Source organism: Citrus sinensis, chromosome 4 (genome assembly GCF_022201045.2).
Source record: "Citrus sinensis cultivar Valencia sweet orange chromosome 4, DVS_A1.0, whole genome shotgun sequence".
NCBI lineage: Eukaryota > Viridiplantae > Streptophyta > Magnoliopsida > Sapindales > Rutaceae > Citrus > Citrus sinensis.
In genome coordinates this window covers 17,879,853-17,904,341 of record NC_068559.1, presented here as the reverse complement: position 1 = coordinate 17,904,341, position 24,489 = coordinate 17,879,853, and the positions used below count along the sequence as shown (strand labels likewise).

At 40.0% G+C, this 24,489-nt stretch overlaps 2 protein-coding genes and 1 non-coding gene across 3 annotated transcripts; 1 reads left to right on the top strand and 2 right to left on the bottom strand.

Annotated features, from left to right (window-relative positions):
* The first annotated feature begins 2,699 nt into the window (after positions 1–2,699).
* LOC107177794 (uncharacterized) lies at positions 2,700–5,283 on the top strand. Its single transcript, XM_015532230.1, has 4 exons — positions 2,700–2,869; positions 2,960–3,329; positions 3,727–4,185; positions 4,534–5,283. Exons 1-4 carry the CDS (start codon positions 2,700–2,702, stop codon positions 5,281–5,283), a joined length of 1,749 nt encoding a protein of 582 aa, XP_015387716.1.
* Positions 5,284–13,444: 8,161 nt separating this feature from the next.
* Positions 13,445–16,522, bottom strand: LOC102617406 (calnexin homolog). Its single transcript, XM_006484996.3, has 6 exons — positions 16,334–16,522; positions 16,150–16,219; positions 14,285–15,411; positions 14,124–14,195; positions 13,925–14,035; positions 13,445–13,816 (listed from the first exon to the last, which is right to left on the bottom strand). The coding sequence occupies exons 1-6, from the start codon at positions 16,427–16,429 to the stop codon at positions 13,676–13,678; spliced, it is 1,617 nt and encodes a 538-aa protein (XP_006485059.1). The 5' UTR covers positions 16,430–16,522; the 3' UTR covers positions 13,445–13,675.
* A 4,944-nt stretch (positions 16,523–21,466) lies between these two features.
* Positions 21,467–21,606, bottom strand: MIR477A (microRNA MIR477a). The gene has a single exon (NR_129325.1). It is a non-coding gene; the product is annotated as a microRNA MIR477a (primary transcript).
* Between the last annotated feature and the right edge of the window lie 2,883 nt (positions 21,607–24,489).

The window sequence follows — 24,489 nt, the reverse complement described above, 5'->3', positions numbered from 1 at the left end:
AAGATAATGTGTTTGGGGGATATACTTCGACAAGACCAACCATGATGAGCAAATTTCTGGTAGCAGGTGACTAAGAACAGGAATATTCTGCAGAAGTCTGGTAGTAGGTGACCACGAACAGGAATATTGAGCCGAAGTCTAGTAGCAGATGACCCCGAACAGGAATATTCTACTCGTTCACGAATGCACCCTCCACGGGGCCATGGCGGGAGTTGGCCTCCTGCTAGGAGCATAAGGCCATTCCTGCTAGAGGCTGAGAGGGGGGGGGGGGGGGGGGGCCCCGGTCAATGACGGTTGGCAAGACGTGCATTGCTGCCTGAGAATCAAGGCATGAAGTCCACTCAGCCACAACTATGATAATGACGCACCCACTTCCGAGTGTTGAGAGGGGTGGTGGACGTGGATTGCAGGAAGGGCCGAAGTCAAAGGAAGCATATAAAAAGGTAACCAACGAAGGTAAACAGGTTAGACTTTTTGAGATTAGAGCTAGAAAAGAGAGCTTTCTATTTGAGATATCATAAAAAAGCCATTATATTAGTGGCCTTGTTTCCTAAGAAGACAAAACCTACGTTTCTGACTTGAGCATCGGAGGGTTTACGTCGGGAAAACACCCGGCGTTCTCTGACCTGTCTTTGTGTACGTAGGAGTCTGCGGAGAGGAAATCTTACGAGAAGAGATCCTAGTCTTTGAAGAGTTAGTTGAGGAGAGATCCTGGTCAAGGACGAGCAGATAACCAGAATCTCGCATCAACATTTTGACGCTGTCTGTGGGGAGCTGAGCAAAAAACTTCTGTTAATAGAGAGAGAAAGAGGAAAGGAAGTGAGGGAACAATGGATGTAAGAGGAGGTAGTGCACAAGGAGGTGACTTGAGGCTTAACGAGTCCGTGACGTTGAGAGAGATAACCAATGAAGCACGGGAGAAAGCAATGTATGAGCGGATGGAGAAACAGATGGAGATCCTGACAACCATCCTACACGAGCTGAGAAGTGAACGAAGGGGAGTTCAAGAGGAGGGGTGAGAAATGGCGGAATAATACCAGGGCACGACAATATAGTGAAAGGTCGGACCACCAGAAGATTTGGTGGTGAGGGGGGTAACTCATCTCTACGGGGAGAAAGCCATAGAGGAGAAGATTAATCCCCAGGGAGGTAAATCTTTGATAACGATGATGGAATGGCGAATGCAGAGGAAAGAGAACTCCAGCAACACTTGCATGATGTTGAATAAGAGCGAGATCAGGTCGCAGCACGTGAATCTGGTCGTGCCGTACAGCTGGTAGAAGAAGTGCGCAGATTAGCACAGATAATAGATGACATGTAAGGACGGAGCAGAGCACCTGGTTGGAGGATAATGCTGGATGGAGAATCCCCGCTCTCGCTAGAAATCATGAGGGCAGTCATTTCGAGGGATTTTCGCCTCCCAGACCTCAGATACTCGAGGCGAACCGATCCGTTGGTGCACATAGAGCGCTTTAACGACATAACTAAGGTGCAAAGATGATCCCAAGCTTAAAGATGCTGGGTGTTCTCGCTGTCTCTAGAGAGAAAATCACGTGAGTGGTACCGAAAACTTCCTCGAGGGAGCCTTAAATCCTTTGAGCAGATGTGCCAAGAATTTACAGAGCAGTTTTGTGGGACAAAGGAGCCTGAGGATGATATGATGACGCTGACGAGCATGAAGCAGGGAGAGGAGGAAACCCTTCGGGAATTCATCAAAAGGTTCCATCGTGCTGTCCTCGATTTGGGAGCCTTCAACCATTCTCAAGCATTAAGGGGATTGAAAGAATGGGTGAAGATAGGATGGCTGTGGTACAATTTGAGGAATCCAGCTATTTAGACATATTTAGCCGCTTACGAGCAGGCCAAGAGGGACATAGAGATTGAGGAGGAAAAGGCGGCACGGATTAAGACAGATTAGTTGGAAGGGTTGAGGAGGAAAGAGAAGAGAGCCTTACCAGGAAATGGGCCGATTAAGAGGAAGGATCATCATGCCTCAGGCAGTGGTGCAGGAGGCCGGGTCACCTCTTACCAGCCTTATCAAAGACCACCCCAATATCAGCGCAGCAGAGTGCAACCTCCTCGATCACCAGCCAGAGATTCATGAAGAAGGCATGACCCAACATATAGTCATCCTCATCCACACCCACATGGTGGTAGAGGAAGTAGACCAGAAGCACCGTTACCCCCATTCAGTTCAGAACGGCACCAACAGGAAAATGGCGTTACACATGATCGACCAGAGCCAATATTATGGGCGATATACTTCCTTGAAGATGCCCCTGGACGAGGTGTATGAGGCTATAAAGGAACGGGAATTACTGTACCTCCCTACCCCAATAACAAAGCTACCCAACAGGAGAGATAGGGGACGCTATTTCAAGTTCCATGGCACCCACGGTCATACCACAACTGAATGCAGAGATCTCAAGACTCATGTTGAAGATTTGGTGAGAAATCGATACCTGGACAATTTCGTAGATGAGACTTTCTTGATAGTGGCCTCATCATGTGAAGGGGAGTAAAATGATAGGCACATGAACCACGAGCAGCCTATGGTAAGAGTAATTATTGGGGGCCCAACATTGGCCAGAGATTCCAACATATCGAGGAAGAACTACGCTAGGTATGCCATGACTAGAAAATAAGTGTTCTTCAATACCCCAACAGCCAAGCGAGCAAGAACCAGGCAAGTTCCGATCATGTGGACAGATGAGGACGAAGAAGGGATTCTATATCCACATGAGGATGCCTTAGTTATTAAAGCCACCGCTGCTAGCAAGAAGTTTGACCGGAGTCTGGTAGACACGGGAAGCTCGGTCGATGTTGTGTTCAAGTCAACTCTGGAGAAAATAGGAATAGTAGATCTGAGGTTAGAGCATACTAATACCTCCTTGAAGGGATTTGGAGAAGGAAAGCTGGCTCCTCTATGAGTGGTCGAACTTCCCATCACAATTGGCAGCCCCCCAACAGAAAAGACTATGATACTAGATTTTGTAGTTGTCGATGAAGAGGGTCTTTACCAGATGATTCTAGGCTGCCCCTTTCTGAGGATGACCAAAGCAGTACTTTGCAACCATTATCTAGCTCTCAAGTATTGGGTGAATGGAGTGGTCAGTATAGTACGAGGAGATCAGAGAATTGCCCGAAGCTGTTACTCCACAGCATCAAGGGAAGCAATGCAGATTATGTCACTTGATACTCGAGTGGGAGCCAAGAATGGCAGACATGAGCATGTAGAGGAGCTGGAAATAGTAAGCTTGGAACAAGGTGATTCAGAAAAAACAATCCGAATCGGATCGAGGCTTAAAGATGAGCAGAAGCGGGAGCTGGTTTGCTTGGACACATGCAGACATGTTGGGAATCGACCTTGAGGTCGCCTGCCATAGGTTGGCAATAAAGAAAGGTGCTCGGATGATAAGACAAAAAAGAAGGTGTTTCAACCAGGAGAGGTATGAGGCTAGAAATGGCGAGGTGGAGAAGCTATTGAAGGCAGGGTTCATTCGGGAAGTTAACTATCCTGAGTGGATATCGAATGTTGTTTTAGTGAAAAAGGCTAATGGTAAATAGAGGATGTGTCTAGATTTCACAGACCTTAATAAGACGTGCCCGAAAGATAGTTTTCTCCTACTCAAGATCGACCAGCTGGTTGACTCAACAGCCGGGCATGACCTGCTTAGCTTCATGGATGCATTTTTGAGATACAACCAAATCTTAATGTTCGAGCAGGATGAGGAGAGCACGACATTTATCACTAACCAGGGTTTGTTCTGTTACAGGGTAATGTCGTTTGGTCTTAAAAATACGGGTGCCACATACCAAAGGTTGGTGAACAAAATTCTTAAATCGTTGATTGGGAGAACAATAGAGGTGTATGTGGACGACATGATAACCAAATCAAAAAACCCGAAGGAACATGTCGAGCACCTCGAGGAGACATTCGGACTTTTGAGGAAGTACAAGATAAAGCTCAACCCTAAGAAGTGTGCCTTTGGAGTCGAGTCGGATAAATTCCTTGGGTTCATGGTGAGTCATCGGGGGATCGAAGTGAATCCCGAGAAGATCCAGGCAATCGTACAGATGAGATCTCCTCGTAACCTGAAGGAGATACAAAGCCTTACAGGGAGGTTGGCGGCATTGAGTCGGTTTATATCCAAGGCGACAGATAAGTGCCAGACATTCTTTCAAGTGATAAGGAGAGAAAAGAAAACATAATAGACCCCTGAATGCGAAGAAGCCTTCCAGAATTTGAAGCAATATTTGCAGTAAGCACCTCTGTTGTCCACACTGCGGGATGGGAACGTGCTGTTCCTATATATGGCGGTATCGAATCATACCACGAGTTCTGTTCTGGTGAAAGAAGAAGAAGGGGTTCAATATCCGATATATTGCACGAGTAAGGCCCTGCTCAATGTCGAGACCAGATACCCACCGTTAGAGAAATTGGCACTTGCTCTTGTGGTTGCTGTTCGGAAGCTGAGGCCATACTTTCAAGCATTCCCTGTCTCGGTAATAATAAACCAACTTTTATGACAGACTCTACACAAGCCGGATGCTTCTGGTCGGCTAGTAAAATGGGCCATAGAATTGAGTGAGTTCGACATAAGTTACAAACCCCGAGCAGCAATAAAGGCCCAGGCAATGGCCGATTTCGTGGCAGAATTCGCAAAGCCCGAAATAGGTTTCGACCAGCTGGATGCTGCTACAGTCAACAACGAAGACCGGGGATGGCAGGTGTTAGTGGATAGATCCTCAGAGGAGCAGGGGTCTGGAGTAGAGATTGTTTTGGAAGGCCTAGAAGGGGAGAAGATCTCTTATGCTGTAAGGTTGGAGTTCACAGCCACAAATAACCGGGCAGAATACGAAGCTCTAATAGCAGGCTTGGAATTGGCTAAGGCAGTGAAAGCGGTTAGGGTGAAAATCCGAACTAATTCCCAACTGGTTGCAAATCATGTCAGTGAAATGTTTCAGCCGAGAGATGGGAAGATGGAACAATACTTGAAGAAAGTCAAGCAGATGATTGGGAAGTTTGAGGCCGTTGAGGTGATACAAATCCCAATGGAGGAGAATAGTCGAGCAGATATTCTGGCCAGGCTGGCAGCTGTAGCAGATCCAAAACTGCCTAAGTCGGTCCCTTTAGAGGTGAAATCCAGCCCTAGCATCGAGCAGAATTTGGAGGTGCTGCGGATAGATCAGAAATGCTCATGGATGGACCCAATGATCTCATACATTAGGGATGAGGTATTACCACCAGATAAGTTACGAGCTCGGAAGATCAGAGCTTAGGCATCGAGGTACACAATAATTGATGGGGTGTTATATCGGCGGGGATACACCACCGTTCCTTCGGTGTTTGGATGAGGACGACGCAGATTACGTACTAAGAGAAGTACATGAAGGAGTTTGCAAAAACCATTCTGGCGCGAGGTCCCTTGCCCACAAAGCTCTAAGGCAGGGATACACCACCGTTCCTTCGGTGTTTGGATGAAGACGACGCAGATTACGTACTAAGAGAAGTACATGAAGGAGTTTGCGGAAACCATTCTGGCGCGAGGTCCCTTGCCCACAAAGCTTTAAGGCAGGGATATTTCTGGCCGACGATGCACCAGGATGCGCAGGAGAAAGCCAGGAGTTGCTAGAGTTTTACAAATTTCTCTACCCAGCCACCAGAGAAGCTCACTTCTATGGCCTCACCATGGCCATTTGCTCAATGGAGAATTGATTTAATTGGGCCGTTGCCAAAGGGACGAGGGGCAGCAACACATGCAATAGTAGCAATAGACTATTTCACGAAGTGGATAGAGGTAGAAGCCCTCAGCAGGATCACAGAGAAAAAGACGACTGACTTCGTATGGAGAAACTTGGTCTGTCGGTACGGGATCCCTTATGCCCTGATAGCAGACAATGGCAGGTAGTTTGATAACCATAACTTCAGGGACTTCTGCCAGAACCTTGGGATAGAGCTGAAGTATTGCTCGCCTGCTCACCTTCAGTCTAACGGACAAGTAGAAGCAGCCAACAAGATAATCAAGAGGCTTTTGAAAACCAGGCTTGGAGCAAAAAAGGGTGCATGGGTTGATGAGCTTCCAGGTGTATTATAGGCATATAGGACAACTCACAAAACAGCAACCGACGAAACTCCGTTCGCCTTGGCCTTCGGACATGAAGCTGTTGTATCGGTCGAGATAGGGACGACCACGCACCGGACAGATCACTTCGATGAGCAGGAAAACAACGACTAGATGTGCTTGAATCTGGATTTGTTGACCGGGATGAGGGAGCAAGCATCGAAGCGATCAGCCGTCTACCAGCAGATGGTTGCTCGGTATTACAACCAGAAGGTGTGTATACGACAATTCAAGGTCAGCAATTGGGTGCTAAGGAGGGTGAATCAGAACACGAAAGACTCGACACAAGGAGTACTTGGACCAAACGGAGCCTATAAGCTTATCCACGCGGATGGCCACGAGGTGAAACGCCCCTGGAATGCAGCACACCTCAGGGAATATTTTCAGTAAGACTAGTTCATGCTTTAAAGTTATTTCTTTTTGCTCTTGTATTTATTCGTTTTATGTTAAATCAATCTCGTGTAAGTTGAATTCAGTAATTAATGAAACGATGAGGAATTTCAGTTAGTTGTAATGGTATAAAAATTTCTAAGGCATGCAAAGGCTCACTAAGTCTCAAAACTTGTTTTATGGCGAGACCAGAAGTCAAACATGCTAGGATCTGCTCGACCAAACAAAGACGAGCAGACCCTCAAATGTTATAAAAATGCCTAAGACATGCAAAGACTCATTAAGTCTCAAAGCCTGTTTTATAGCGAGATCAGAAGCTAATCGTGCCAGGATCTGCTCGACCAAGCGAATGCGAGCAGACCCTCAAATGTTATAAAAATTTCTAAAGCATGCAAAGGCTCACTAAATCTCAAAGTCTATTTTATGACGAGACCAGAAGTCAAGCATGTCAGGATCTGCTCGACCAAGTGAAGGCGAGCAGACCCTCAAATGTTATAAAAATTTCTAAGGCATACAAAGGCTCACTAAGTCTCAAAACCTGTTTTGTGGCGATACCAGAAGCCAAGCGTGCCAAGATCTGCTCGACTAAGCGAAGGCGAGCAGACCCTCAAATGTTATAAAAATTTCTAAGGCATGTAAAAGCTCACTAAGTCTCAAAGTCTGTTTTATGGCGAGACCAGAAGCCAAGCGTGCCAGGATCTGGTCGACCAAGCGAAGACGAGCAGACCCTGAAATATTATAAAAATTCCTAAGGCATGTAAAGACTAACTAAGTCTCAAAGCCTGTTTTATGGCAAGACCAAAAGCCTAGCGTACTAGGATCTGCTCGACCAAGCAAAGGTGAGCAGACCCTCAAATGTTATAAAAATTTCTAAGGCATGTAAAGGCTCACTAAATCTCAAAGCATGTTTTATGGCGAGACCAAAAGCCAAAGCATACCAACACCTGCTGCTCAACCACAATGTAAGTGAACAAAAAATAAAATAATCTGCCAAGAGCTCGAAGTGAAGAAAGCAAATAAGAGCATTCTTATTAATTTGCCAACGATTATGAAAGCTGCTAGTCTTAACATACAATGCTCTAAAAAAGAAACCTACGACACAAAGTACATTCAAGAGGATGGCGGGTCAGTAAGCTGGGCTGTCTCTGTTGGCTGGTCAACCTCAGGAGCAGGGGGGTCCCTCCAGTTGCACCCGGGGGGGTACTTGCCTCGGCAACATCAGCAGGGACTGCACGAGGAGGAGATGTTCCCTCCTCAGCTGCATTTAGCTCCAACTCTTCGACATCTTCTTTGGCTGCCTTCTCATCCATATATTGAGCAACACCAGCGGCAAGCTCGTTCATCTTCATAACAGGATGCTCCTTCCATAGGACGACCACGATGCAGCGATAAGAATGCCGAAGCCCCTGGTCATATTGGTTGTCAGCTTCATTCTCTAGGTTCTCGACCTGAACCTGGCGGGAATCTTTGAGAGATTCGAGCTGAGCCTCGTAAGTAGCCTTTTATCTCTGCAGGTCCTGCTTGACCTTAGTCAGCTCCTCATCAAGAGTGATTGCCTCTGCCTGCGTAAGAGATTCCCACTCTATCAACTTCAGATTCTCAAGGTTGAGATCTCTGGCTTTCTTCTCGGCAACATCAGCTTTGTTTTTGGCCGACTGAACGTCATCTCTCATCTTTCGGTTATAGCGGCCGACCTTTGCCTTATAGTACGTGGCCATGCAGCCGAGATGAAAAAGACTATACTGCATAGCCTCCACCAGCTAGCCCAGAGTGCTACTGTCAAAGTCTTCCAAGTCCTTCTTGCTAACAAGCCTAGAAAACTCACTGATATAAGGGACCGGATGCTCTGCTCGATTGTCGGGCAAGCGAGGTTTCGACTCTGCTGGTGGAAGAGGAGAAGTGGGATCAGTGGCTGTTCCACTACTTTCACCGACTTTGGTAGGAGGAGGTGGTAGAGTCCTCAAGGGGGGGACCTGCTCCGCGATGTTCACCCGTTTCGCAGAGGGAGCATCCTTATTCTGGTCTTGCTTAGCAGAATAAGGTCGAGGACGTTTACGATTCAAAGCCTTGATCACAACATCCTCCATCTTCAGATCAGTGTGCACCAGGCGAGATTCGAAGAAGTTGTAAGTAGATAGCAACTCTCGGCCTGAGCAGGAATTGGTTAACACAGTCTTGACCTGCTTGAGCGGTTCAGGTTCAAGCTTGTAGTGGACACCCTAAGAACCTGCAGTTCAAAAAAAAATTGGGTTAGAGATAAATAAAAAATGAGAACAACTAGGGATACAAGACATCTAAAACGAGCAGGCAACCTGGGACCACAAAACGGGAGGGGACGCGATAGTTCTTCCCGTCAATTTGTGCAACTTGACCCTAGGGACCCCCAGTAAAAACAAATTTTTTCTTCCAATTCCCACCACCACCTGTTGGAAGACTAGTTATGGGTTTCCTAGTCTTAGTAATCGATATGAAGTAATACCAGCCGGCGTCTTTGGGGCTGCTCTTTAACTGGTACAGGTGCTTTACTTCATCAATGGTGGGCTCGCTTTGGCAGCATCTATCCCACAATATGAACAGACCAGAAAGTACCCTCTACCCGTTGGGGTTAAGTTGACTAGAAGCTAAGTTCAACCCACTAAGCATTCGGGCAAAATAGGGTTGTAGGGGGCATCTCATCCCAAACTTAAAACTTTTCAGAAAAAGAGTAACGTATCCCTGGGAGGCCTACTGAGAGTATCTTTTTTTCCCGGGATCCTAAGGGGTATATCATCAGGAATGTCATACCTAGTCCGGAGGTCAACGAGGTCGTCTACTGTGGTCGTGCACGTGATGAAGTCTATAGCGTAATGCTTCGATAAAGCCCTACCTCCTACTTTGCTCTTCTTATCTGGTCGTGATGTTCCTGGTGAGGACATTTCACCAGAATCTTCTCCCGGGTCCTCACTAAGGGTATCTTCCGAACCAGAAGATCCCTCCCCACCACTATTGCTAGTTGAGGAGGTTATTTGGGGAGACATCCTCCTAACACTAGTCCCAACACTAGATCTAATCGGTTCTAAGGGGATTCCAAGGTCAAAGGCAGAATCGGCGAGTAGACTAGGCAAAAAGTCTAATTCGTCGTCATCAATCTCAATTACCTTCTCTTTGCCTTTTGACATTTCCTAAACTATGACCAAAGCAATATCACCAAACACTACCCAAGCAAAACAAAGAAAGAAGAAATTTTCTACAACTATCCCAAACCGAAGAAATAGAAATAATACTTGAAGTTGTGGCCTAGTCGAATAGAGACAAAGAAGGTAGCTTTTACGCCGAGGGAGAGAAGTTACTCAGTCACCGGAGAGGTAGAAAAGGGCTAAGAGATGAGTTTCTCTTTTGGGGTTTTGGGTTCCCTAATGAGGAACAAACTCTTGGGCTATCAGCATTTAACGGCACGAATTCCAAGGGTTTCATAACCATCGGTTTGAAATTCAAATAGAGGGACAGATCTCTGCCACATCACCTCGCCCGCAATTAAATGCAACACGACTCCTCACAGCCTTACCTATCCTGCGCAAGCCAAAACTGTTGAGTTTCTACTGTCGGTCCACTACATTACCCAACACCAGAAATTGGGGGACTGATGTTTGGGAGATATACTTCGATAAGACCAACCATGATGAGCAGATGTCTGGTAGCAGGTGACCAAGAACAGGAATATTCTGCAGAAGTCTGGTAGTAGGTGACCACGAACAGGAATATTGAGCCGAAGTCTAGTAGCAGATGACCCCGAACAGGAATATTCTACTCGTTCACGAATGCACCCTCCACGGGGCCATGGCGGGAGTTGGCCTCCTGCTAGGAGCATAAGGCCATTCCTGCTAGAGGCTGAGAGGGGGGGGGGGGAGACCCGGTCAATGACGGTTGGCAAGACGTGCATTGCTGCCCGAGAATCAAGGCACGAAGTCCACTCAGCCACAACTACGATAATGACACACCCACTTCCGAGTGTTGAGAGGGGTGGTGGACGTGGATTGCAGGAAGGGCCGAAGTCAAAGGAAGCCTATAAAAAGGTAACCAACGAAGGTAAACAGGTTAGACTTTTTGAGATTAGAACTAGAAAAGAGAGCTTTCTATTTGAGAGATCATAAAAAAGCCATAATATTAGTGGCTTTGTTTCCCAGGAAGACAAAACCTATATTTCTAACTTGAGCGTCGGAGGGTTTACGCCGGAAAAACACCCGGCGTGCTCTAACCTGTCTTTGTGTATGCAGGAGTCTGCGGAGAGGAAATCTTACGAGGAGAGATCCTGGTCGTTGAAGAGTTAGTTGAGGAGAGATCCTGGTCAAGGACGAGCAGATAACCAGAATCCCGCATCAACATAATGTTCGATAAGTTCTTCATCTGATGTTCTAAACTTGAAGCCACGGGGAAGAAAGGGTTTGTGTTCTTGCATTTTGTTTGAGAAGAAAAGGCTTAATTGAATGGTGAGTTGATTGACTGAGAAAATTTGTTCGTGAATTACCGAAAACAAAAAACAGAGAAGCCGAGACACAGAAGGAGAACAAAAGTAGATGGTATGTATGTCGGTGAGTAATGTTGTGTTATATTTATAGTCTGTGTTGCTTAAATTGCAAGCTACCACTAGGTTTCCTAAACGGGCAAATCCAAGAAAGGCGGGAAAATATTGCGTTCTAGAATTCCTAGTTGGCAAAACGACTACAATGCGCATTAACTTTCTTTTAACTTTCTTTTCTAACAAAATTATTGCCATCCAAGTAAAATATAATTAATATTAATGTAAACATTAAACTAAATATTTTATTTTTCAATTTTATTTTGAAGTCAAAATTTCAATTGATAAATAAACTAAATATTAATGTAAATATAATTAATATTAACATAATATTACTAATAATTTGTAATACTAAAATTTAAATTTAATAATCTCGTTCAATATAGCACCGGACATGGTTTTGTATTAAATTTTAATTTAACTTAATACAATATATTATAATTTAAATTATCAACTTTGCAAATAATTTCATAAATTGTTTAGTAAATGTAGATGGCGAGACAATAAGTTGTGAAATAAATTATCATAAATGTTTGATTTGTGTGGGAGGAAAAAAAAGAAAGAAAGATGAAAAAGGTGAAGGGTAAGTTTGGAGAGCTGTCCAATAATAGAATGACAATTAGGGTGTAGGAAGTGAGCACTGCTGTGGCAAAAAATCTCAAGGTCAAAGGCTGTTGACTTTATTCAAAATTCAAAAAAAAAATTGTTGTTAAGTGACTGTTGTAGCATTGAGGATGAAAATAAACGTTATTGTGCTAAAATGTCGAGTTCTAACAGCTTCATATCTCACACCCACGCCAAAATCTTGAGTATTAATATCTTCAAAATCTTGATTCTTTAGAAGAGAAGGAAACATGAAAAATAAAAAAAGGAAGCCTCCATTGTCATAAACCCAATGTTTCTAACAACGTTAAACAGTTTCTAACATGATGCGAAAGCTTTGTTTTAGTTATTAATTGTATCTCGATATTTTACGACTTCTGTTTTGATTAATTTCCTAATACTTTTATGATCTTTTTATTGTTAACAAAATGAATCCACATATAATTAACTTGATTCTAAATTAATGTTACAGTTTCTTAAAAATTATTTTAATTTTTATTATTAATATCGCTCGTATCTTTCTATCTGTAATGACTAGATTTGAGAATGTTATATGTATTATTTTTATACTTTACAAGGGTAAGATTCAAATAAACCCCTAACTAGAGTGACAATTTTTAAAATGTTGCCCGATGATACAAAAATATCGATTTACCTCCCTAAATATTTAAGCAAGTTAATAATTAACTGATGTTGACTTAATAAAATAAGGGATTACCTTTATTAGTAACAAATTATTCTGCCGAACGTTATTGTGCGCCTTTTTGACAAGCTGTTGATATGCCATCTCTACAAAAGAAAATGTGGGAAACAAAAAAGCAACTACAATAAAATATTTAAAAAACTATTAGGATTTTAATAATCAAAATGTGCATTTGCTTGGGTGGTTAAAAATTATTAAATTGATTCATTATTTGGGCTTTGGATTCAAAAAATTACAAGGAATGCCATTAAAGAAAAACATTTTCTGATTTGCACTGTAATTTCAACGACTCAATTTGAAAATTCAAAAATCATCTTTATCTCTCTATGACTGTAACAAAAAATTTGTGTCGTCAGCCCCGAGTCGGCCACCGTTCAAGGCTGCCGGTCTTTATTTTTTGGTCACCTTTCCAGCCGCAACAACCACCATTCGAACCAGAAGTAACCGCCCATCAGGCCCCAAGCGAGAACCGCCGCTGATTAGCTGCCGATCGGCGGGAAAAGGGTTATAACAGCCGCGATCGCGGCTGCAACACCCCAAATTTTATAACAGCGGCCATCGCGGCTGTAATACCCCAAATATTGCGATCGCGGCTGTTCTCTTTTGAAATTAAATTTAATTTCACAATATCTTACAATTGATTTCACGCGAATTGTTTGGATTAAGTTTGTATTAGTAAGCCTTATAAATAATTTGCAGTTAAAATAATTAAACTTATTGTTGCGTATAATGTATTCGACGGAATGTGTGCGAAAGTGGGTGCGTTGTTGTCGCTTTAATTTACTTTGGATGAGCAATTTTTTTTTCTTTTTTGGGGCTTGATTTGGTCATGGCTGGTTAGGGAATGGAGAGAGAAGTTTGAGAATGGTATTAGCCTATTAGGTCTCATTGAATAGGAAACTTGTAGAAAGGTTCGAGCTAAAAACCCCTCAAAAGTACAATTGTATCAATTGAAAAATTTGCAGCTTATAACATCCAGATCCCTGAACTATAAAATATAATAATTGAAACCCAAGGCTAAGTTGTTATATCCTTACTTTCTGCAATAGAGAATAAAACTCTCCACAATTAGCCATAACAATTTTTTCTTCAATGCAGAAAACGAATCATCTCAGCATTAGACTGTCTCAAATTATACACTCTTTCATACATTTTAGTGTTTCAAAACAAAGCTCAAAAAGAACGAAAAAGAAGAAAAAAGAAAAGGCAAAAGCCAAGAATCCAGCTAGGGAAAACAACTAAAGCTGATAATCTACCAAAAGTGCAGCTAATAGCCACAGGCATCCTGCTTCCATTTGTTTAATTATCGCGTCTCCTCCGACGAGCAGGAGCAGCAGCAGTTTCTTCCTTCTCGGTCTCTTCTTCCTTTTCACCACTGTCCTCTTGTTTGCTCGAGGAACTCTCTGCAGCTTCTGTTTCTTTTGGGGGCTCTACTTTAGCCTGCACATGGTAAGCCAGCCCAGTGAGACAAAAGTACTAACACCACCCATGATTGTTAATAAACACTGAAAACAGGAAAATCGACCACTAGAGAGATTCAAGACTAACCTTCTTTCCACCAAAAATGATCTTGAACAGAACTGTGATGATCACCGCCACAACAGAGACAAGGATACCAATTGTAAGGTTTGGTTGTTTCTCTCCCTTCTCAATCACATCCTGTTGTACAAATACCAGTTTCAGGTATCCATTCCATATACTATCAATAAATTGCACAAAAGAAAAATAAAATATTATATAAACTTACAATGATCTTAAGTTTGTATGCATCCAAGAAAGGAATGTCTGCAACCTTGTACAAGAGATCAAATACCTTCTTCTGCAGGAAAAAAATTAAACAATTACGTTAGCACATAGATAACAGATCATATAAGAGTAATATGGATCAACTGCTGCCTAATCCATTACCTGGAAGCCTGCAAGGCCATCTGAACCAGCAGCTGCTTCCTCAGCCTTCAGTTTCTCTTTCTCAACATCAAACTTAGGCTTCCATGCAGAAGCCCGATAGGACTCTGCAACTTTCTCATCCTTTGATATCAAAATGTTGTCAAACAAAATACCATCCTGCATTGTCCAGATCTCAATGCCAACAGCAGCAATAGGCTCAAAGTCAGGTTTGTCAAGCTCAAAATAGTTGGGGTTTGGAATCTGCTGAGGCTTCCAAATACCCTTGTAATTAGGGTTGTCAATATGTGGAGCATGCCATTTGCCCTTGTAGGCAGGATTCCTCTTCATTGGCCTCTTCCACTCGCCGCATCCAGGGGCTGCTTCACACTTTGGGTTATCAATCTTTGGGGCCTCCCATTCACCATCCTCCTCATCATCCCAATCCTCAGGTTTTGTGGCCTCAGGGTCATCTATCTCCTCAGGGTCATCATCCAGCCATCCTTCAGGTTTCACAGCATCCTCATCTTCAATTTCCATGGGAGCATCCTCATCCCAGTCTTCAGGTTTTACTGCATCAGGGTCAGGAATCTTTGCCCTCTCATCCCAATCCTCAGGCTTCTTGTCATCTGGATCAGGAATTGTCTTCTCAGGAATGAGCGGTGGCTGAAAATCATCAGCAGCGAGGAAATTTGCCTTCTGCTTCTCCTCTCCATCAATTAAAATTCTCAACTCATTATCAGGTTTCAAGATGGCAGTGTATACATGAGTCAGTTTATCAGAGGGCACAGAAGGTGGGTTCTTGAGATGGTGTTCAATGTACTCTCCACTCTTGGGATTCTTATGCTTTAAGATGAAGTGCACCTTGTTTGTTGCACCACATTTATCAGGTCCAAACATAATCATATACGGAGATTCATTGTCGAACTCCTTGGATACCCAACCTGCCTCCTGAGGCCGCAGGTATTTCAGATATGCACCACCACATTCAAGACCATTCTGGAGGCGAACCTCATACTGGAGGACAACAGTTCCATCCTTCAAACTCAGGGGCTCATCAAGCTCCTTCACTATCGCGTACTTCTTTGCCGGCTCACCAACAAGAAGGCCATAATCTTCATGACCCTCACTCTTTGAATGCTTCCATACACCTAAAACCCAAAACCACACAGAAAATGTTAATGTCCATCCAACTTCACGAACCAACCTAATTTCCAAACTCAACCTAACTACATTCTGACGTTTGACATAGAGAACTCTGGATGATAAATTTTTCACACATCTGAAGTTGGGCACATAAACCATTTTATTGCATTTTAATCAGTTCAAGACAATAATCAACGATCTCTTCACTGTTATTTTGGATGTTCCTTATGTTTCTTGAAGTGTTTTGTGTATAATATTAATGCAAATGAAATAACCCCTAGAAGGTTTCTCTTGTTGCATGAGACAAATAAGGCATTCTTATGCTCCTTTCCTAAAGTAAGCAAAGTGCCATTGGACCAGTAGCAGAAAATTTGGGTCTCCTACATACGGTACACATTAAACCACACACAACAACAACCCAACAAAAATTTGCACCTGTGCAGGAACATTCCCGACAGCATACATACACAACAACTAACTTTTCGATGATACACTCTTTATATATATACACACATAACGGATGCAGTCGTTCTCTGGTATAGGATCCTCACTTTGTTAAAGTCCGGGACCAACGACCAACTTTAGTCGCAGATTATAAGTCCGGATTGAAAAATTTTATATATCCTCGAGATTTCAAATAAAATCTACTTACTACACCAATCATTAATTATTAAAATCACCAATAATTAACACTCAGCCATTATCAGTACAGATCAAAAAAGAAAAAAGAGAAAGAAACTAACCTTTGTATTCATCTTTCTGAGAAACGATCCATCGTCCGTCGAACGACTCGTCATACGACTCGTACAAGATCTGAAACGTTACATCATCAGAACCGTATATATACGACAAACACAAATTATACAGTACTAGAAATAATAATGCAAATACGCGCAAATGTAAATATAGAAAAAGAAAATATGGTACCGTGGCATCATCAGAAGCGGAGATCAATTGAAATGAAACGAAAGCAGCGAAAAGCAGGAGAGCGAACCGCAGAGAGACAGCCATTCTCTGCACCATGTGTGAGAGAGAGAGAGTCCGAGACCGCGATCTGAATCTAAATCTTAAAATCAATCAACCCAAGTGCTACTAAAGTTGTTACTCGGTGTTGTAACTTGCGAGATCTTATATAGATCTTTCTAGAGACTGCCATCGACTTGTTTCGTCCAATGACAATTGATGCCACGTGATATTATCCAATCGCTGTTTGCCACGTCCACGGTTCCATCAATGCCGCTTCTATTTGTTTTATGCGTGATTTCTTGTCCAATTAATTTTCGTGCGAGACCCGCTCCATAATTCTTGCGCGGTCAAGGCCCGTTTTAGTCTTTACATTCAACGGCCCGTTTTATTCAGCGAAATTGATTTATTAGCATTTTTGTTTCGGCCACCTCACACCCTCAAATCTCAATGTCGACCCAATTCAATATTCATTACACCTCCCCCCACCCCAAAAAAAAAAAAAAAAAGACGGTAAATATAATTTCACTGATAATTTATATGGAATAAATATTTTAATAAGGATCAATTACTTTGTTAAAGTCTAAAAGACAAAAAGATACAGCATTTCAGTAAATTAAAAGATAAAGTATATGTGTTTTGTTAATCTTTTAGTTTATCCCTTCTTATTACTCATGCTTGGCAAACTTATTTTGATACTTCAACTACATATATCTAGATTCTCAACATATTTCATATTTGTAAATTACTTTAATAAACATATTTGTACCTTGAACGGCCCATTTGATGTGCCCAAAAATAGGCCCATTCAGCGAAATTGATTTATTAACACTTTTGTTTGGCCACCTCGCACCCTCAAGTCGATCCTATTCAATTCTTAGTCAAAAAAATTAGATACGGTAAATATAATTTCACTAATATTTTAATATGAAAATAAATATTCTAATAAGGATCAATAACTTTATTAAAGTAAGATATCAGTTAAAAGACAAAAATACACTAATTTTAATATATTATAAGATAAAATATGCGTGTTTTGTTAACTTTTTGTTTATCCCCGAATGGATCTCTTATTATTACTCATGCCTGGCATAGTTCGAAGATACTTCAATTACGTATATCTAGATTCTCAACATATTTCATATTGCAATATAGTTGTAAATTATAACCAAAAAAAAAATATACTTTTGTTTTGATCCAAAAATAGCTCACTCATCAAAAATAATTTCCCCCCTAACGGACACTCAAAAAATAGTTTGTTTTAACATATTATATATTGCCGTAAGGAGTTAAAATAATTTTTTTAAAGTACAAATCTTAGTATTTATTTTTTAAAAAAAAAAATTGACTAAAGTTTTTCAAAACTACTTAGGCTATATAACTCAGGCCAGCTCTCCTTGAAATAGTTATACACCTTAAAGGGGTTCTATCATAGTCGGACCCTAACTACAAACATAACAACACTAACTGAATTATATAGAATTAGCCAAAGTATCGGCATAAGGACTCCATTAAATTTCAGCCGTTGCCTCGTCAGTTTTATGGTTTTATGTTGTAATTAACTTCCTCGCATTTGTGGTTTTTGCATTATAGCACCCGCGAATCAAAATCTTGACTCTGCTACCATTAATTGTTGCAAAAAATATCTTAAGTTCTGTTCACAACTGTTGGTACTCCAGACTAATTTCAACAGCACAGTTACAATGTATGGTAATCAATTGCAAAGAAGCTGCAAACGATCATGATCATTGTTTTTAGAGTAATGATAGAGTAATAGACTACAATATTATATTTATTTGTACAAACTGAAATGTACAATTGATGTGACATGAATGTATTGATTGGATAAAAATTAGGCTTTTGTTTAGTTATATAATAAAATCATGTTATGTAGCAGTCGTTACATGAAAATCCAACGGCTGTGAAAATATAGGATAATAAAATCATGTTATTTCCACAGCCGTTGAATTTTCATCCAACAACTGCTATATAATCATATATGTTACATGATTATGTAACATAACAATCTCTTAAAAATGATCATATACTCCAGTTATTATATATTTTCATTCATATATTATACAATTTTTATGCTTTTCATTCGTCTAATATCTCACGCTACATAGTTAATACAAGTAGTTTGTGTGTGATTCTATCATTGCCACTGTTTTGATAATTGTCCAATTCGCTGTTGTGCGGTCAAATATGTATATAAATGAGCCTTAATCTTTGGTGAATAAACAATGTTATCAAAATTGACTCATTCTCAATTACAAAGGTCAAGAGAATGTTGACATCTTTTGCAGGGAATTCAACCTTGATGGGCACTAAAGCTAATTTTTAAGTAGATCGAATTCACATCTGGTGCAATATTCTAGATTTAATTGGGAAGGAGGCCACTACTACCTAGCTACCTGCCTACCTTATATGTACACTTTTGAAGAGATATACAAGATAAGCCCTTGAAAGGCTTGGAGCGCATATATTGTGCTACAACCACATAGCATTCAGTTCAAAGAGCTAGCATAGGCTCTAAGCCTCTAACATCCAATTTATTCATTTATCACGAGCACATAGAATCGCAATTGGTCCTGTTTTGACAGTATCATGTGCATGCGGTGATTAGGGTATTGCTAGTCGTAAAGCCCATTTAGAGAAAATTTCGAAGTTTTTTTTTTCCCCCTCTAGGTTTCTCTCATTCTGAGAAAGACAGTCGTAATAATCTTATAGCAAATTAATATTTTATACAGCTGCAAAACTATTTATCAATGAAGCGGAACAGCATATACTTTAATTCTTAGACTGCCTCCTCCTCCGGACCCTTATCAGAATTATAATGATTAGCAATCCCCCGATAATACGTGTTGATTTTTGCCATTTGTGCAGTACATAATAATAATCTTGATTCTTATTAATTCTTGTCATATATGCACCACATAATTAAATTAATAGTCTCGATTATATACGTATGCGTGTATCATGATCGATGGTCTTGATCCCTGCATATGTGTATCACACTTAACGGTACGTGCCGTAATATTCGTATCATAATGGCCTTGATGAAAGAATTAATCTTTATGTGATAAAGGGATGCCCTAGTTTGTCTGCACAACATTAATTCAAGGTTGTCCGGTTCAACTGCTGGTTAAAAATATTGACATGCATGATCAAAGTCTATGAACAAATTTCTATATCTTGGGCTAGTGAGTTGTAAAATTGCTATGAAAGATGAATATTGTCGATGAATTACCTTCATAATGTATACAGCCAGAGAAGATCCCAGGGAGCTCATCTCATTCCCCCCCACCATTGTGACAGACAAGAAGGCTCTGCAAGTTATTTACAGAAGCATTTATAGAGCTGCTAAGTCAGCTATATAATTAGTTAGAGTTAGTTTTACAGTCTTGATTAGGAATATAGTTAAATCATTAGATACTCATCGTAATTAGCTAGTGTAAATATAGTTACAATTGTACAGAGCACATTAGTAGTGATTGAATGACGAAATCAGTTTGTCATTGTTTCTCTCACATTTTCTCTCATTTTCTTTGTTCCCAAACAACTGTTTCTTACATATTACGTTTCATAACTTTGAAAGCTTATGCTGATTAATTGCTCCATTAGTTACAAGATCAAACTTCTCTGTAAGCACAGCTGACAAACAACACCCCGTTGACTGAATTCCAATTCATATCGTGCAAAAGATGTGCTGATGTTGTGGAAAACTTTTCAGCTCGGACTAACTAATAAATAAGTAATATTGTATATCTCTTACTTAATTTTGAAGCTGAAACTTATGTACATCAACATACCTGGTGCCATCATGGTTCATTTCAGATCAAAATTTGATTTCCTGATCTTCTTTACCGCTGCCGGCACGCCAGATTTCACAGCTAAGAGCCTATATTTTCCGAACTGCCCTACCTCAACGGCGCCTTCTGTATCAGAAGGAATGATTTGCAAAGCCAAGAGGAGCCGTTGAGGGAGAGAGTTCGGAGAACGTTAGCTCTCAAAATTAATTTTCCCATTCAAAGAGACAGCTGAATTTACTTTTTGAATTTGATGAGATGGGGATGTTATTGCTCAGGGTTTTGGGGTACTTGTAGCGTTCATTCAGGGCTAGGGTTTTATTACATGTATATCAAAGGCCATTTTTTTTTTCAAGGACTTGTTTCAACCAATGTTAAGGGACTTACAGAAAAACTACTCACAGAATCACAGTCATCTTATAACGACATTTTATAAAAGTCCACGATGTATAATATTTATTCAGTGACGCGTCTTTGGTAACATCCTAAGAAATTGGAATTATACACAGGTTTATTCAGTAAGCACTGGCATTATTTGGTGTCTAAGTTGGTTTTCTGAAGAAAAGAAAGGAATTAGAAGCTAGCCCACAGAGATTTGGACGAATGGACAGTCTGCATTTGATCACAAACCGCATGCTCCACTTGTTTTAAGTTTCAATTAGTATTAATTTTGGTAGAAAATAAGGCCAGCTCAGGGTTTCCATCTAAGCAAATACCTCAGCTACTTCAAAATAGCTAGAGCCAGGGCCTAGGGGTGGCCGGGCGAGGCCCTAGGGCACGTTCTAATTGAGGTTTTTGTAATTTTGGAGAGGGGGACAAATAATAACATTATGTCGGGTTATGGTTTTAAACAAGGACTCCTGCTTAATTTGTCCTAACTAGATAGGGTCTGCAGCTTTAGGCTTCTCCGGCATCAAAGAAAAGGGCAAATTCAGTTACCAATATTTACTCTCTAGGTACCGCAATAGTACTGCTTCCGCCAGAGCATAATCTTATGTCTCTAGACATAATCTTATGTCATTGGCTAAGCTAATTAAGAAGAAGCATGTGTTTGGCAACTTTATTCTAACCTAATTTTACACACACACACACAAACAAAAAAAAAAAAAAGAGAAATGAGTATTTCTCCAAGAGCTAATAGTTCTTCAAAAACAGTTGATTTTTTTCCCCCACAATCAAAGTTCAGAACTAAACAATTTAAATTAAGTACCTGTTAGAACTAATTAATCATTCTGATGCTGTAAAAATTTCTCTCAAATAAAAGGGGGAAAAAAAAAAGAACACCATGCACGTACAGAACTGATTAAATGGAGTCATAAGCTTTCGACCTCCCCCTAGGGTTTCCAACATTCCCATGCTTACAAGGCCAATTTGAGGAAGCATGGTATATTGGAAGCCTTCGAGGGAGGTTGGAAGCTTCTCCATTTTTAACTTATAAACAATTATGCTTGCTTGTTTGTTTTTCGCTATGGCTAGTTAGATTTATATAGGGAAAATGAACCACTATTTGGGAATAAAAATCTTGTGCAATCCTCCGTACAAGGTGATTCACATGTTTTTAGAGTTCTCCAATTTCAATGAGAAGCATAATGTACACCTTATTTAAAAGGGAACTCAAAGGCCTACACTACCCCCGTCTTACTGCTTAGAAAAGAATCCACCATAGATTTGTTTGGTTTTCCTAAATCTGTTGGCAAGCAGCATACTGGATTTTTTATATCCGTTTCTGATTTGAACTGTGCTGATATTTTGATGATCTTGTGACACATGGACATTTATAATATTGTATAGTTGAGATGTAATCACAACCTTATACAAAGAAGATCACACAAAAATCATATCAGCATTGACTCCGAATCCATATGTATGTAGATAGATGTATGCCAACTACATCCATAATTATTTCGAAGAATAAATTAAAGATCTCAAATTGACTCATGGCTCATTACAAAGGTCAAGAGAATATGAATCGGGAAATTCAACCTTGATGTATAAAGAAACTAATTTGGTTAATGGAATTCAACCTAGTGCTCAAAAGATGCCACTCACAGTCCAGCTAGTTGCTACCTACCCTACATATCATCAACGTGGAAATGGAATCCTATCCATTGGCCCGGAAAGTCAACTTGATTAAGTTTCTGCAAACATTAGCCCATCAGCCAGCCTTAAAATGCATATATTATGCTGAGAAAGACACCATAAAATGTTCAAACACTTCAAGGAGTTTGGCTCAAACATCCCTGTTTTCATAGGAGATACAAATGAATTGATTACTGCAGCTGCCAACCTACATGCATTCATCTATTAAAATGAAACATGTTTATAGTATTTTTTAGTGGGAAGAGAAGAATGCTATCACAATAAGCTAGCTATCTATCACAGTTGGGAATATTTGATCCGGTGCATTAGTGCAAAGAAAAGAATGCTATCTCTTTCCCAAAATGCATACATATCTGATCTGCTGTGAGAATATTATCTCTCAAATATTCCCCATGTGGCAGATGTGAAGAGACATGTGTCTTGAGTAATAATAGAAAACAACAGAAAGGAAAACTTCTTGTTTACTTAAAAATGTATTTTTCCTTCCATTAATACAATGTTCCGCGAAGTTGTAATTTCAAAGCTTCACTTTGAAAGATATCATATGAAGGTTAATTGATTCAGATTACAAATTTATGTATAAGAGATTGATTGAAAACCCCTCTTTCTTTCTATGTCGTGTCATCCATTTTGTGGATGTTAAGACTGAATAATAAATTATAGAGTAAATTTTATACGGAAAGAAATGATTGATGGTAAGTCACTTGAGATAGTATCCTAACAGCGAGTGTAAACATAATATTATTGGGCCTATAAAATACATAAATAGCAAACAAAGTTTATAAGTAGCTTAAAAGAATTGACTTTTTAAAACAATTGAAGCATATCATTATATCACAATTAAATCCATCCAAACAGTAATAAATCAACTTAAATTTACATGGCAAAGCATTGGATCTCAAAATAGGACCATCCATGAATCCTATTGTAGGGATCTTCTTACTTTTATTTAAACGTCTTAGCACGTTAAGGTTGTGAGATTATCTTATATAAATTTTTCTTCCCAAATAGACATCACGATTCACGGAGTTCAAGCATCTCTCTAGTTCTTGTGTATATATCTTATAATGGATTACCATATTGCATTAGTACATAATTCTTAAGTATATAATTTTATAGGGGTTGATGAATCATTTGAAAGGGATTTGTATATTTGAGTAATTTGAAACCTCCTTCTCATTTACAATGATTCCTTACTATTAATTAACCTTTTGAAGATTTTACACTTTTTAAAAAGTAGGGGAGTAGGGAAAATCAAATTGATTTTTTAACCACCTACCTTCCTATTATTTGAATGTAGATGGTATATATATATATACACACACACACACACTTGAAAACACTTGATCAAGCTTTTGGAAATTGAAACTTTTTAACGGTTTTACATTGTTAACTACCGAAGAATTCTATCCAATGTGAGAGTAGAAATAGGGATCTACCCGTTCTTGGCAATATAAAATATGTGTAGTTACATAAAATAAGAAATAAATTTTTGTTTTTTGTTATGTAAACTTTTGATCTTCATTTTCACAAGATTATATTTTTTCATTTTTTATTTATTTAATTTTTTTACTATTAACTGTAATTTTTATAATTTTTAATTAATACATTATTTTAATTTAATCTTTAAATTTATTTAAAAAAAAAAAAGCAAACGATTTAGAAACTGGTTAGACCAAGTCTTTGGCTACCATATCGGCCACATCCTTGTTATAGAGTTTCACGGCCAGCCGCGTATGTTTAACCTTTAGCAAGGAGCTGTAGTTATTTTTTTAAATATGCAGTGCAGGCAGCCAGCCTAATATGTATTATACGATTCATTGATATGCTTAATTATTCTAACATCCTATGAATTTGCAATATGATTAACGCATAGATTACGCATATGACTCTAGCTGCCGTAGCTTGTTTGGAGATGATGATATATGCGTAATGGGATGGTGGTAACTGGCAACGAAAGAAATTAATATATAAGCCCTCGGCACATGAAAAAGAGTGCATCCCACAACATCATTTGAATATAACATTACTGAAGTATTAATAATTAATTACATCTTCTATAATATGAAATTAATCTATCAAGTAATATAAATATTAAACAATTTGCCTCATACAATTGCCACTGCCCTTTACCACTTACAGTTTCGAAGAGTTGCACCAAATTTTTAATTAAAATATTATTTTAAATGTACTATATACACATAAAAGAAA